At 41.9% G+C, this 16,065-nt stretch overlaps 1 protein-coding gene across 1 annotated transcript; it reads left to right on the top strand.

Annotated features, from left to right (window-relative positions):
- The first annotated feature begins 844 nt into the window (after nucleotides 1-844).
- Nucleotides 845-12,806, top strand: slc9a6a (solute carrier family 9 member A6a). The gene is made up of 16 exons (XM_080465715.1): nucleotides 845-1,264; nucleotides 3,047-3,237; nucleotides 3,765-3,842; nucleotides 4,143-4,219; nucleotides 4,389-4,501; nucleotides 5,481-5,586; nucleotides 7,292-7,433; nucleotides 7,920-8,025; nucleotides 8,217-8,305; nucleotides 9,055-9,168; nucleotides 9,718-9,829; nucleotides 9,999-10,152; nucleotides 10,737-10,767; nucleotides 10,844-10,929; nucleotides 11,430-11,535; nucleotides 11,745-12,806. The coding sequence occupies exons 1-16, from the start codon at nucleotides 967-969 to the stop codon at nucleotides 12,009-12,011; spliced, it is 2,070 nt and encodes a 689-aa protein (XP_080321841.1). The 5' UTR covers nucleotides 845-966; the 3' UTR covers nucleotides 12,012-12,806.
- The last annotated feature ends 3,259 nt before the right edge of the window (nucleotides 12,807-16,065 follow it).

The following is a 16,065-nucleotide window of genomic DNA, read 5'->3' as shown; positions in this document are numbered from 1 at the left end:
GGGGCCAAAAACAGTTAACTCTGTTTTTTTCTGGGTTAAGTTCAATTCAATTCAATTCAATTCAATTCAATTCAATTCAATTCAATTCAATTTTATTTTAATTCTATAGTGCCAAATACAACACAGTCATTTCAAGGCCTTTTTACAGAGAAAACCCCAACAAGTTGTAATAACCTCAGACACATCCATTAGTTAATTTCAGTTATGCACTTACTCAGAAGATATAAGGGGCTTTGGTCATTCACTGACATTGATATATAGAGTTGTAATCGGCCCTGTGATGGACTGGCGACCTGTCCAGGTTGTATCCTACCCTCGCACATAGTAAGCTGGGATTGGCTCCAGCGCCTGACGACCCTGACCAGGATAAGCGGTGGATGGGTGATGGATGGATGGATGGTTGGTTATAATCACTACAATATAAACTAAAATAACACAAAAATATCTTTTTGACAAAAGAGGGAATGTCGGTTAGAATACACAGCATCGTGTCAGTGGATTTACCTGGTGCAAAATAAATAAAACAAAATTTAATTTAATTTAATAAAATTAAATAAAATTGAATTTCAAAAAAACAGTCGAGGGCTAAAAAGGAAGATGAATGTTGTGGATTTCAAAAATAAGAGTTCCGAGTTGAAAATAGTATTAGTTGTGATTAAATTACGACGTGAAACACAATTAAACTTGCATAAGTATTTGTCTTGATTATATTCATATCGCATATTGCGCTGCAATAACATATATCTTTTGGAGTTCAGTAAACCGCGTATCCAAATATGAACCAGGTCTGTGATGCTTTTACGGTGAAATTAAGATGTCAACCTCGTATTTCACTTCCGGTTCGGAGTCGGTTTCTGTTGCTGTCGTCTTTCTGATCTGCTGTCCACTGTCCACCCCACTCCCCGCAGCTGCACAGTTATATCTGCACAAAGTTGGGTGTTTCTCCCCGGGGCCGTGGCGGCCGACATGGCGTTTAAAGTGAGTGTCAGCGGCGCCTGGAGGGCGACGCGGACCGTGTGGCTGCTGCTGCTGGTCAGCCTCTCCGTGAGCATCAGCGTGTGCCGAGCCGAGTCGCCGCTGGAGGAGCGGGACAGTGCCATGGAGAACATCGTCACGGAGAAGAAGGCTGAGGAGAGCCACCGGCAGGACAGCGCCGACCTGCTCATCTTCATCATGCTCCTCACCCTCACCATCCTCACCATTTGGCTGTTCAAACACCGGCGCTTCAGGTTCCTGCACGAGACCGGGCTGGCCATGATTTATGGTGAGAGGAGAGACGTCGTCATCCTCACGGCCATCACTGTCATTTTCTCCCCTTAATCAAACGTGACACGGCTGCACGTCGGCACCGGGCCTCACGTCTGACGACGCCCGGTAACGACACCCGGTGACTCCCCGCTGCACAGCAGAACAAATGTAAACAGAAGGTTGTTCCTCCTCGTGAGCCTGCAAGGCAAAAAGTCAGCTCATTTTAAACTTCTCTGCTCTTTGGTGTGGCTTGAATTGATGTGATGTTGCACCATAAATGTCTATTTCTTCAGTTATTTAAACAGCATACGTACAGATTTAAAGTTTTTAAACCCAACAAGACCTGTTAATTCCAATCAAATACAATCTCCTTCAAGAAACGGGCTCTGTTGCACCAAAAGTGATTCATTTTACCACCAAATTGGATTCTGGTTTCGCATTTAATTGTGTACTAAGCTTTAAGGGGGTCATATTATGAAAAAATCCCTTCCTAATGGCTTTCCAACAGTAATATACTTCCCTATACCTGGGAATGACGCAGTTGAAGTGAAGGAAGTCTGCCCTCTCTGTGTCAGTTTTTATAAAGTGTGTTGCTCCAATGAGTGAAACAGGAAACAAACTATATAGCGTCATCAGCCAATCCCAATCAAAGTAGGCCCTCCCTTTTGACTCCTCCCACAATTAGACAGCTCTGCTCTGGCACATGGCACCACCAGAGGAAGTACTTCCTCCTCTTCCCAAGATGGGCATGTGTGGGCGGAGCCAGTCCAGCTCACACAGACACAGCAGATTATGAAAGCAGCTCATATGATCCAACATTGAAATGGCTGAAAAGCAGGATTTGGGTCAATAAACTTTGAGTACAAGGTTTCTGGACCAACGAGACCCGTGTGTAAGTGTTGGAAAACTGTAGAATATGACCGCTTCTATTTCTGATGGAAAAACAAAACATTTCCACATACTATAAGAACGTAGAAGTTGAAAAACAGTGAGTTCTCACAGACTGAACGTCTGGGTTTGAAAACAGGCCCAGGCCTTTCTGTGTGAACTTGGCATGTTCTTTCACATTTTATTTTTGGTGTATATATATATATAAAATCTATAAAAACACAAAGGAACTTTTCATTTGTCTTTCAAAGTATGTGCCATGTTTGTGTGTATTTACAGATGTGGTGTAATTCATTTATCTGTGGACATTAAATTCTATGTAGATGTTTTCAACTAATTTGATTAGTCATTTAAAAAAAAAAGAAGAAGATCTCCTTCTCTTCTGCTATGTTTGCTTGAACATAATCGCTTATTGAACTGTGCAAAGACTCCTGATAAGACTAACTGCTTTTCCTTAAACTTTGAGGGCCGCCGTCTGTTTTTATCTGGCGGCTTTTTTCTGTAAAATTGCTCGCAACTTTGTGAGATTATCCTCTCACGGGGGACAACGTGCAGGATGGATTTTTGAATGCTTTGCCCGGTCTGAGCACAAACCTAACAAACAAACATGTCGTTCTTTATTGAGACAGTCTGAGATGGAAGCTTGCAATGTGGGTCATTTTGGTGTGTTGGGTGATGTTAATGTAACTCCATGCAGATTTCTCAGCAGGGTCAGTAAAAAACATCTGCGTGGCTTAACGAGAGACTAAACTTGTGCAGTATTCCTTAATTTAATACAGCTCCGCCGAAATGGGTCATTTCTACAAAAAGAAAGTGTCGATGCCCCCAGAATCCAGATATCTCCTCCCTCTTGTTACGTCTCTTCTTATTCTTTTTTGCCCCTCGTTTGTCTCGATCTCTCCGTTTTCAGGCTTGATCGTTGGCGTGATCTTGCGGTACGGGATTCACGTCCCTCGCGATGTCAGCAACGTCACGATGAGCTGCCACGTCAACGCCAGCCCGCCCACCCTGCTGGTTAACGTCAGCGGCAAGTTCTACGAGTACACTCTGAAAGGGGAGATCCGGGGAGACGACGTACAAGACAACGAGATGCTGCGCAAAGTAGAGTAAACTTCATTTGCCTGTCTGGATATTTAGAATGAATTGATGTTTTCAGGTATCTCATGATAGATACGTTACAACTGACTAAATAATTGGACGGCGGAGCCTGGAATTTATTCGCAGTTATTCATATATTCTCAGGATATGCGATTGGAGACATCATTTTAAAAGTTTTTTGTTTAGAGATTTGTTAGTTTTGGTAGGTCATTGCTCTCTTCAGCTATAAACAGTATCAGGATGGAGAAGGCATTATACAGCGAAATATGCACTGATCTTCAGGTAGGATTAATACAGATGAATTAATAATTCAACATCTCAAACACAGTTTTTTGCTTTCATCTGGTTTCCTGTCTTTTTAAAAGAGTTGTATCTTCTCCATCCTACCGTTGACTTTAACAACTTCATATCCCGGATGTGTTTGGAAATAACTCCGCAGTTGGGAAATGTTCATTACAACAACTTTGTGATTTCTAGTTTTGTGGTTTGATTTCTGAATCTTGTCTATTTTTTTTTAATGTGTGACTCAGGTGACCTTTGACCCTGAAGTGTTCTTCAATATCCTCCTTCCACCAATCATCTTTCACGCTGGCTACAGCTTGAAAAGGGTACGGTACCATTTTGAGCACTCTTTAAACTCATAAGTTCGTCGGTTTGAATCCCAGTGTTTATCCTGTGGCTCACCAAAACCCAACAACTGTTCAGGGTTGTGTCAGGAAGGGCACCCGGCATTCGCGTGCGCCACATGAATCACCCCCAAATAACCTAAGATTCAATTCACTGCATCATTGTTTGGATGTTCATTCACAGAAACCACAGTAGCTGATGCGTGTGATTAAGATAAATGTCTTTGATTATGGAAGGAATGAAGACGGTCATTCAGTTTGTGATTCGTTTTTGATTTTCAGAGGCATTTCTTCCGTAACATGGGGTCCATCCTGGCTTATGCCTTTCTGGGGACGGTCGTCTCCTGTTTTGCCATTGGGTAAAAGCACCATTCCACTGAAAAAAAACCACGGCAGGCCTTCTTATGCTTTCACATGCTCAAAACCTGTTAGATGTCAGAGTGTTATTTATATCTTCATTGCGCCTTTAGACTCAAGTCCCTGTCTCGTCTATGAAAACGGACAAAAGCACCTGTTGTTTCTCCTCAGGTTGATAATGTACGGATGTGTGACGCTCATGAAGCAGATGAAGCAGCTGGACGGAGACTTCTTCTTCACCGATTGCCTGTTCTTTGGAGCCATTGTTTCTGCCACAGACCCTGGTACACATGTTTACTCTGCCCACAGGAAATACTAATGTGCAACAGACAACCGAGGTGTCCTGAAACCAAAGATTATTTGTAAACAACATTGCAATCTTTTTCCATCTAGTAGTTGTACCTCTTGTTTCTTTATCAGGCAAAATGTCCGTATGTGGTTCTTTTAAACCAAAAATGACAAACTGAAGGAAACACTACGATGTCGGGGAAATGGTTGTTAATTATTGCAATAGGTGTCAAATTTGTAGTAATAATTAGCCCCATTTTCTATCAACAGTTAGTGCATCTGTTGATGCTTTTATCTTAATAATGTGGAAAAGGATGTGACAACCCACATTGTTATGTGGCATACTAGTACTCAGGTATTCCTGGAATATCTTTTAAGGAGGCTCAAGCCCTTTTAGTAAAGTATTAACTAAATTAAGTATTACCCAAAAATTGTTAAACCTTTCTGTGTTTTTGGTCAGTTTTACACCACTTTGGATGAGATTTGATTGTATACTTGACATTGCATCCTTGCATCTTTAAGGTATACTTATCTGCATATTACATTTTTTATGTAAGGACATTTTTTTTTAATTGATATGAATAAAGCGCAGAATATTTCTTGCAAATGTCTTTACATGTGAAGTCAGATATAAACTTTGAATGTAATTTAATTCCAAAATGCCATATTGAGGTTTCGCTTTATTTTCTACATCTTTATTCTTGGTTTTCACCTTGCATACAATAATCAGCTACAGTAGATGAAACGGTTACATAGATTTAGGTCTATCAGCGGAAATCATTTGTGATTTTACCTCCATATTTAAAAATACAAACCAGTGACTTATTGTGAAAGAGATAACGCAGTGTTTTTTTTATTATTAACATTAATTGCAGTGTTAAGCACAGAATTGTTTCACGGCTCTTTTCATCTATACTTTTCTTTGTAAATAATCTTGGATTCAATGTGACAATATCATTTTGTTTTGTTTCGCAGTGACAGTTTTAGCCATCTTCAACGAGCTGCAGGTGGACGTGGATCTGTACGCGTTGCTGTTCGGAGAGAGCGTCCTGAACGATGCCGTGGCCGTGGTTCTGTCCTCGTAAGTCACCTGTGTTCCCGTGATCAGACTCGCACCATTAACGTGATGTCAATCCGTCCCCGGCGCACAATAAAGTTTGCACGCGCGAGTCGGTCGACCTTTATCTAACCTAATGGCGGCTTCTCATTAACGACGTGCTAACGCTCGGCTTTCTTCCTCCTTCACATGGGACCCGAAATTTCCACAGCATTATAAATTATGATAGAAGGCAGAGTGGAGGGGCCGGGCCCTGCGGAGAGCCTCGGACCGGCCCACTGAACGGGTGCTACGAAGTAGAGCATGGCTTTGTGTGGCTTTGCAGTGCCTTGGGACAAACATGACAAATCACCGGCCATTTGTTTTTAGACGCTGGCTTAGTCAACCAGAAATGCAGAACATTGCATTATTTATTTTTTGGGAGGGGGGGCACACGGCTTTTCCTTTTGTCTTGTGAGTCAGCTGGGAACACATTCCTATTAAGTTTGAAGTTGGTATGAGAGTCCGGGAGAAGGCGGCATGCCAGGAATACTTAAAGACAAAATGCCTGGTGATTTGTTCTGCAGCTGCAGAGACCAGATCCATTCACCCTCTTCATTGAGAGGGAGAACGGATCTGATTTTTGGGGTCAAATAGCATTACAGTTTATTACAAATTACCTCACCAAAATAGATATAAAAACATTTATTTAATAGCTTCTCTGACTGACGGTCAACATGGTGACTTTTCAATAATCCAACAGAGGAGCCTGAAATGTTGACGCTGAATTATTTTCACATGCTATTTGACTGGTTGAATTAGAACAACGGGTTTGGTCTTCTTTGACTTGACGCTTGATCTTTGAGCTTTCGGTCTGAATTTGTTTTATAGCATGCAGTCACACTAACGATGCACAGGTTTCGGTTTACTGCGGTTATACATTAATCGACCTCGTGCACAGCGTTCCTAGGGGAAACATGTGACATTAATACTTCAGTTAAAAACTTGACTAGAAATGTCCAGCCGCAACATTAAAACCACTGACAGGTGCAGTAAATTAAAAAAAAAATTAAAAATATCCAGCAGTTGGTGGTCGTGATGTGATAAGTGTACACAACCAAGCCAAATGATCTCATGTCTAATATTGAGAGTAAACATTCGAAATAATCTCAGTTTTTGTTGTGACCTTGCTATTCTGAAAGATAGAAAATCTCCTTTTCTGTCTGTTCACGTTTTCTCTCAGTTTTGTGGTGAAATTCTTCTCCTTTGGCTTCAGAGACGGTTTAGAATTGTGTCTTATCCAAAAACATTCACTTCATAAGACGACTAATCAAAGTGCTGTTGAATTATTCACTCCGAGGCCACAACATCAGGTACAGTGAGAACTACTCTGGATCCTCTTTCACTTCCCTTTTCACGGATTCCACAAGGTGCTGGGGATTATGAGACTTTGATCCATACTGACACGGCAGCAGCACAGTTTCTGCAGATTCATGATCTGAATGTACTAGTCGTGTTGTATGGTCACATTCCGAAAACACACGGTGGGGTTTAAACAAAGATTAGCAGCACCTTAAAGTGTTGCTAAAAAGCCGGATAGATCCACGTTTTAATTTAGTGGTCTTCTGCAATCGGTGAAATCCAAAGTTGTGGCCAGTGAGTGAATATCCACAGCTCTAGAAACCAAAACTCTTCCATCTACATCTTGAATGTGTACTCTATGTTAAGTTTGTATTCCGTGTTGGATCAGGTCCATCGTAGCGTACCAACCAGAAGGGGACAACAGCCACACCTTCGAGGTCATGGCCATGCTGAAGTCTTTCGGGGTTTTCCTCGGAGTTTTCAGCGGCTCCTTCGCGCTCGGGGTGGCCACCGGATTCGTCACAGCTCTCATATCTTTTTCTGCTGTTTTGCTTCTTGGTTTTGGCACGAAAATTAATTTCTCAAAGCCTGTTAATTAGATTTTTCCACAGACTGTAGCATGTCTGCAAGGCAGAAACGTGTTGCATGAATTATTTACTCCGGTATTAATAACATCCCAGTTTTAAGGCTTGATAAAAGGGGGTTTTGCGTAATATATCTTGGTGCGAAAAATTAAATGGCGTTAAATACTTATCCAGTTTAATTAAAATTTACTGGCACTTTTTTGTTTGTTAACTATTATGTGAAATAAACTAAGACTAAATTGGATCTATAATGATTTTGAAGCATTTAATTCAGTTATTTATCAAGCAGCTGTCAATCCAAGACTTCACTTTGGGGATGGTTGTGTTACGTGTCATTAATTTATTCTTGTTTTCTTCTGGTATGTTATGACTCAATATTTTGTAAAAATGTGTTGCGGTATTTTGTTGAATTCTTTGACTGTTTGTCTGAACGTGACCAAGTTCACCAAGCTGAGGGATTTCCAGCTGTTGGAGACGGCTTTGTTCTTCCTCATGTCGTGGAGCACGTTCCTGCTGGCTGAAGCTTGTGGTTTCACAGGTAACGCACACGCCGTACGCTGCAAATTCATTGGGTTTTACCCTCATTTCTGTTTTCCTATATTTCTATATTGAGCTCCTTGTCATATCCACATACTGAAGAAATCCTCCTTATTGAGAGGATCAGATGAGTGGAGTAGCCTTAGTGCAGTTGCTTCCTTGTTTTGACACAAACTCCTCTGTGTGTTGCAGGTGTGGTGGCGGTGCTCTTCTGTGGAATCACTCAGGCTCACTACACCTTCAACAACCTGTCGCCAGAATCCCAGGACAGGACCAAGCAGGTCAGTACCGGGACTAAAGTCACACGTCTGCATCCCTTTGCTATTGTCACTGTGCTTCTGAGCAGATGTCTCAGTTTTGTTCTTCTATTTTGAGAGAATTTAAAGCAGAGAAAGATGTTTATTCAACAGGGCGAGCTGGAACCGATCCCAGTACGTCACAGGACAAACACAGAAAAACACACGTGTGGGCAATTTCATAGAATTCCTGTGTGAAGAAACCAGAATAATCAAACTGGAGATAGTCCTGCAAGAGTTGTAACCACTACTCCACTGTTGGCCAACAGAAACTCTCAAACAATTGAAGCATTTGTGGAAAAAAAAAACATTTCACTTAAACCATTAAAAAACGTTTTCTAGCCACAATCTATCGCACGATAACTTTTAGGGGCACAAACAATTCTTTTTTGGTTTTTTTCCCCATCACCTCCTCCTGACAAATTCCGATCCAAACACAATGACGCCTCTATAGGCGCTGAATTAAATGAGAAAATAATATATAATAACATAAAAATAAACACAACACCCATTTAAATGGAAAGACATTTCAAAGGGTACAGAGCATTTTCTCCTTCCTGATATAATGACTTTAGGGAATCAATTCGTTTCCCAGGTTTGATCGCTGCTGTTGTCGTTTCAGCCGAATACATTAATGTAATGACGTTCATCTCCTTTTCTGTACAATCATTGGAGTCGCTGAGGCTGATCTAAGAGGATGTAAAGCATTTCCTGTTGTTTCTTGTTTGTTGCAGCTGTTTGAACTTCTAAACTTCCTGGCAGAGAACTTCATTTTCTCCTACATGGGTCTCACGCTGTTCACCTTCCACAGCCACAACTTCAACCCGATGTTCATTGCTGGAGCTTTTGTATCTTTTATACATTTTTTTTTTTACTCACTATTTGATAACAATCAATCTTTATCTATAGTTTTAGTTATCATAGTTTTCATGCAGGTTAGTACAATACAAGGAAGCTTTTTACAGTGAAAACCAGACCAAAAAAAGGGCAACTTTTAAAATGTTTAACGCGCATGAAATAACAAAACACAGTAAAAGCGATGATAACTAAATCAAACATCAATAAAAAAAAAGAAAACCCAGCTGATAAAGTATGTTTCAGTACTCGTGGTTCCCTTTAAATCCTCAGACCGACTCTTGACGGGTGAAAGCTGCACGTATCACTGCAATGTATATATATGCTAGATCTATAGCGCCTTACATGAAGAGCCTCTGGTTTCTATGCTTTGCCGTTTCTAAAAGAAAAATAAGATCACACCGTATTGAAGCTTAACTAGGAAAAAAGATCCGGTAAGTAAACAGATTATTCTAGTAATAGATGACATTGGCACTTTGCCCGGTCGCTGCCTTCTTTGGCGTCTTGTTTTTGTTGTTCTCCTTAACCAGGTTCACTTCCAGATCGCCGTGTTCCTGGGACGAGCCGCCAACATCTACCCCCTCTCATTCCTCCTTAATCTGGGCCGACGAAACAAGATCGGGTCCAACTTCCAGCACATGATGATGTTTGCGGGTGAGCGGCGCGGCGGCGGTGTTCTATCATTTTCCTGCACGCCGAGGCAGAGTAACACACTGTGTGAACATTTTTCATTTTCTTTTGCGTTCGCACAGAAACCCTCTTATTAATCTCGTATAGGTTTTCATGCGTGCTTGTTTGTTGAGCGTCCCGTTGCGTTTGTCAGGCCTGCGAGGTGCGATGACGTTCGCCCTGTCCATCAGAGACACGGCCACATACGCCCGTCAGATGATGTTCTCCACCACTCTGTTCATCGTCTTCTTCACCGTGTGGGTTTGCGGAGGTGGCACCACTCAGATGCTGTCCTGCCAGCGCATTCGGTACACCTCTGTCTTTCTACTCACATTTTCTTCCTCATCCACCTGTCAGAAATTCACATTAAAATCAGTCCTCTTGGCCGACTTTAATGGGGGCCTGTCGGCCGCATTAGGCGCTCGGGCATTGGGTCTTTACTGCATCACGGAATGTATTTAAGGAATATCAAATGCATGTATGTTGATTTATTGAACTTGATTTTGAGACGTAAAGTTGGTTAATTTTCATTAACTTATCAGCTATAACTCTTGATTTAATCTTTTGTTACAAGTGCTCGGTCATAATTTGTGCCCCGTGGTCATGAAGATACGTTTATTTTTTTTTGTGACACAATGATCCAATTTCCCCTTTTTTGCTCTTGACTTTATGGTTGAATAAGCTTATTTTGTGAAGTAAAAGTACAATAAATCTTCAATATTAACTTCTGCTCATGCTCTGGTTTATACTTCAGGCTTTTTATTCAGTACTTCCATTGTTTTGTGAAACTTCTCTGCAAAGAAACTTTTAAACCTCCGACAGGTCATAACTCTGACTAATTTACACTTCCTCTTTTTTCCATTTTTTTTTTTTTTTTTTTTTACTTCAATAGGGTGGGAGTGGACGCCGACCAAGATAACTCTGTGAGTAAAATGAATCAGAAATATGAGTAATGCAGTAGGTGAACAGATGTGACTAACGACATGTGTCTTTGCTCAGATGAGCATCACCGAAGGCACGGAGAGAAGAAGCACCAAACAAGAAAGTGCCTGGCTTTTCAGAATTTGGTACAACTTCGATCACAAGTATCCTTTCCTAACAGATTGTCTACGAGTGGGACAAGGTGGCTTTAGTTTATTTTAGCAGGCAGCAGAGGGAGCCCCACTTAAAGTCTTGGAAGGCAAATACATGCAGCTGCTCGCAGCTGACTGGACGAGGGCAGGATGAACCCTGGACCGGGCGCCACACTCACACCGAGGGGCAATTTAGGCTCAATAATTAACCTTAACATGTATGTTTCTTTGGACTGTGTACCCAGAGGAAACCCATGCAACCATGGGGAGAACATGTAAACTCCACACAGAGAGGCCACAGGTTGTACTCGAGTCAGAAGTCATTCAACTATATTATATTAAGTTTAAGTGAAATATTAGACTTTAGTAGGAATATTTTGGATCTTATTTTATTTATTTTTTTGCAGCATGGCTTCGCACACTGCACCGGGGTCATTGAGTTTGTTCCTTTGAATAGCCCTCATGTTATTATTTTCTGTGCGAGTTATCCTTGACTGGAGTTCGCTCCTCAGCTACCTGAAGCCCATCCTGACTCACAGCGGCCCCCCTCTCACGGCCACGCTGCCTCCCTGCTGCGGGCCCCTCGCCCGCTTCCTCACCAGCCCTCAGGCCTATGAGGTCAGACAAAGAGCTATTTTCACTGCTCTGTGCTGTTTTTTTTTTGTTTTTTTTAATAGGAAAAAGTGTGACACGGTGGAGCTTCATTCGAAGTTCAAATTTGGTTTTACCGAGCCGACAAACTCTGTTTAAAGTTTTAAAATGGGTTTCTAATGATTATTAGATATTATTGCTCACATTCTCTGCTTTCTTCCTTCCTCTCCGCATAGAACGAGTGTCAGCTGAAGGATGACGACTCCGACCTCATCCTAGCAGACGGCGACATCAGCCTGACCTATGGCGACATCACAGTCAATACGGACGCCATGGGCGCCCACGCGAGCGGCGGCCCGGCTTTCGGCGGCACCGCGGCGTCTGACGACTTGGACAGAGAGTTGACGTACGGCGACCACGAGCTGGTGATGAGGGGAACGCGCCTGGTGCTGCCCATGGACGACTCAGAGCCGCCCTTCACAGACCCCCGCATGAGGATGTGATGATGGCTTCAGACCCGAACGACCGTCCGACCCAAACTGACCCGAGCCAACAAACAGAAGACCTGACTCTCCTCCTCCTCCTCCTCTTCTTCATTCACTCTTCCATTGTTTTTCTTTTGCTCCTGATCCTCTGTCACTCCCCCCTCCCTCCTCCACACACACACACACACACACACACACACACACACACACACACACACACACACACACACACACACACACACACACACACACACACACCCTTACATTTTCCCACTTCCCCTATAGACAAATCACTTTCTCTACCTCTTTGTCTTTCTGCTCATTTCCAAACCTTTCTGGCGTTTGCCATCACTGTAATATAGGCATATTTATTTGCAGGGTTCTTTGGTACTAACCTTAAGGTCAGTTTTACTTAGTTATGCTTAAATTTTGTGCGTCAGTCATTTTACTGTAGCATTGCACAGAGGTCCAGCGGCATGTGTTAGTGTGTAAATGCACCCAATAGATAATTTGTTGATGTACAGTATATCCCAAGAGGACTATAACTTTGATATGCATGCTGAGGATGCTTGTTGTTTTTCTTCTTCGTGTTGGACGCGAGGGGGTTTTGTGTCTTTCGGGGTCTGACCTTGAATGTTGCTGCCTTCCCTCTGTGCATCAGAGGCAAGCCGACCCAGTGGACAACTTCACTGTACATTTGGTTACAATCAAGTGCCTGGGAATTGTAGTTTTAAGCGTGGCAGCCCAATACTGGTTCAACTCTGGATAGCAGAGCCATTGCAGGTTGGGCAGTCATTCAGTTTTTCTTTGTATAAAAAAAAAAAGAAGAAGAAAAAAAATCTACTAAAAACAAAGCAGACGCCTCTGTCCATACGGTAGCAATATACTCTGGGTGTTTGGGTCGTCAGTTTGTGCTCTTTGCTTGTAAATGGTGTGTAACGATGTGACGCCACTGACGCAGTGTAACCTGGCAGTGAGAGCTGTGGATCTCTCCCGATGACCTTTGACTGTGACATAAGAGAGACACTTTACACCTTATTCTAGAAGCTCATGTCGCTCACAGCAGAACGAAGGGCTGTTGTTTTGAAAAACGAGATCCAGACGAGTCGAACTTTTAGTGCCATTTCTCTCCTGCATCTTTGCCATTTTCTGAAAGCTGAATGCAGATGACCTCGAAGTGTTTTGTATTGTTTTTGCAACGGAGATACTTTTAGCCGAATCACGTATTTCGTATCCATTTACTTTTGTGTGCACATTTTCTATTAACGACTGATGACTATGAATCATATTTTTTTATTTCCTTCGATTTTCAAAACACTTTAGAGAAACCCAGATTAGAAAGTAAAAGAACTTGCTATCGCATCAGCAGTAAGCGCAGATGATTTTAGTAAACTATTTTTGGAAAATTAGAGATTGACTGTAGACGTAACTAGTTTTTGGAGGATTTGTTTGTTGATCTCCAAATTAATCAGCTGATTTTTTTCGTGACAGTTTTTTTTTAAATTGTTATTTTTGTTAGATTGACTGATGAGAAAATAAAAGTATAGTAAGCCACATAGCATAAGGTTGAGTTTGAGCAAACACAGACTCGGCTGTGAAACTGTACTATATTACCTTTTACTACTGAACTGGACGCGTTTGCTCAGAAATACAACAGAAATTACAAATCTGTGCAGATACACATTTTTGATTGACAAATCTATTAACTGAATACCTGTTGCAGCCCTTCTTTTGTTTTTGAAGACTTTTCTTCTGATTATTACCCTGAGTCTTTCAGTTTTACTGTGAACTAAGAACAATAGTCGTCTTACTGCTGGAGGTTTTTCTCTGCTGTACACTGAAAGCTTTTTATTCATTAATGGTTGGATGTTAAAGATGGAGCATAGTGGCGTAAATCCACAGAAAGCCATGGGGGGGGGGGAAGAGAAAACTATTTTAAGTGTTGAGATGTGTCACATTTGACTTGCAATCGCATCTCGGTGCGTCGCCGTTGAGGTTATTTTGGTTGAAGAAGAACGGAAGTGTTTGTGAGCTCCTCCCGGTGCACAGCAGAGCAGCTGTTAATGCGGGTTTAACAGGAAGTGTTGATAGGAGGTCGCCGTGGAAACACTTGTGTTGACGTGGACCGAAGCCAGAAAACGTTCGGTGGCTTAGCCGAACACAACAGGTTTGTGTTTGGGCCTCGGTGAGCCAAAGAAAAGAGCAGAAACTAGAGGTGTGCAAAATGGATGATGATGATGATGATGATGATGAAGCTCTAATAACGGGTGAGAGAAATATAGGAGGAAGGAGAGCGAGTCCTGTGTGTGTTGTAGGGATGATACAGAGGTGGAAGGAGGAGTCGGCGTTCGGACATCTGCTTTTCCTTCCACGGTTATCTTCTGCTGTGCAGGAACTTATAATTTAAATGTTTTGTTTTTTTTAATATTCAAGCATTCTTAATGTCTCCACATGATCCACAACATGAGTTATTGTTTCTACAATTTGCTTCGTTTGTGTAGCTGAATATTATTTTTTGAAAGAAGGGAAATGGTTAAGTAAAGAAAAAAGAAAAAAACTTTGCACTCCAATATTAAGAATGTTGTGATGTTTTATTGTTTTTTTGTTGTTGTTTGTTTGTTTGTTTCATTAACGGCTGCTTTGTTTTTATTCGATTTGTGTTTTGGAATGTTGCTGGAAAATGTACGTCAGTTACTGTCATGGAAAAGTGAAAATGATCTATTGTGTTACTAAAGAGCTTCATGGTTCAAATTGTTTCTCACCTTATGACTTTATACCATTCAGGTACTTTATGTTTGGGACAAGCTGCTGTTTGAATGCTGGTCGCGATGACTTCTACAGAGCCTCAATCATTCATCCTCCACTGATTTAAAAACAAAACAAAAAAACAACGCTCATGCTGAATTGTGCGCAACTGTTCTGGAACCGACACGTAAAATGATCTGACATCAGCGATGAGATCAAATCAATGTTGGTGTTTTGCCTACTGCTGCGCCAGTCCGTGTTCTGTCTCTGTTCTCCGAATGGCGACTCGTGATAAGCTTTGATCATTGGAAATCTTGTCTGAAGTAGCTGACCAAAGAGGCCTGCTGTGCTTTTGTGTTTTCAGACGGTCCGTTCAATCTTTATACCGCAAATTCTCCGTGTGGAAGAACGTGTGAGTCGATGCCTGCGAGAGCACATGGTTGCATATACGCGTGTTTGCGCGAGTGGGAAGGAGGGAGGTGGCGTGTCCTCTCTTTAATTCTGTATCGCGGGACTGTTTACATCTGTGTAAATATACCGTCACCTGTTTGTGTGCGTGCAACAGTCAATAAACAGAAGCCTGTGCTTTTGATTAAAGCCCCTCACTGTAATGGCCTCCTCATTTTCTTCATTCCCTTTTTTTTTATTTTTTTATTAGATCCCTGGGTTTCCAAGGAATGATGATCCCACCCGCGAGAAACGTAAAAGATTAGTGCCAGAGGTGATTTCTTTTGAGTTGCATGAATCCGAGAAGGGATTTTCTTATAATGCTAAGAATAGGATTATATTCCCGGTGCTTTTTGCAAGTCAGGCAGGTAGCCCCAAGCTGACAAGCTATACATCTTCTAAATATTCCATTAAGGGTGGAGCTGCCCGACCCAGCTGGAAAGTGGGTACGACTCTCAAAGAGTGAGGTGGCTTCCATTCCCACCCGGTTGAGTCGGTGGTTTCATCACGGATAAACACGAAAGGAATTAAATAATAATCTAAAGCGCCTTTGCTTCATGTGAAATGTTTTCCCCAGACCTCGTTTCTTTATTTACATTTCTAGTGCTCCGCTGGATAGTTTGATTTTCTCAAGCTGCGGCGCTCACAGAGATGGAGAGTATTGTGTTATTCTACTGAAATCCAATATAAATGTTCTAATATGAGGGTAAATAAATGAAGCTTTGGGTTGAGATATGTTCTCGCCTGTTTGACACAAAAGTGCTTCGGTTCCCCTTTTAACTTCTTACCCCCTGTCACTGATATCATCTCGTGGAATCCATGGCGTAAACTCTACCTCCAGTTTCGGTATGTGTCAGAAAAAGCAGGGTCCCCACCCTGT

Source organism: Lipophrys pholis, assembly GCF_963383615.2.
Source record: "Lipophrys pholis genome assembly, chromosome: 6".
NCBI lineage: Eukaryota > Metazoa > Chordata > Actinopteri > Blenniiformes > Blenniidae > Lipophrys > Lipophrys pholis.
The sequence above is the reverse complement of the archived record's forward strand: the minus strand, read 5'-3'. Positions and strand labels throughout refer to the sequence as shown.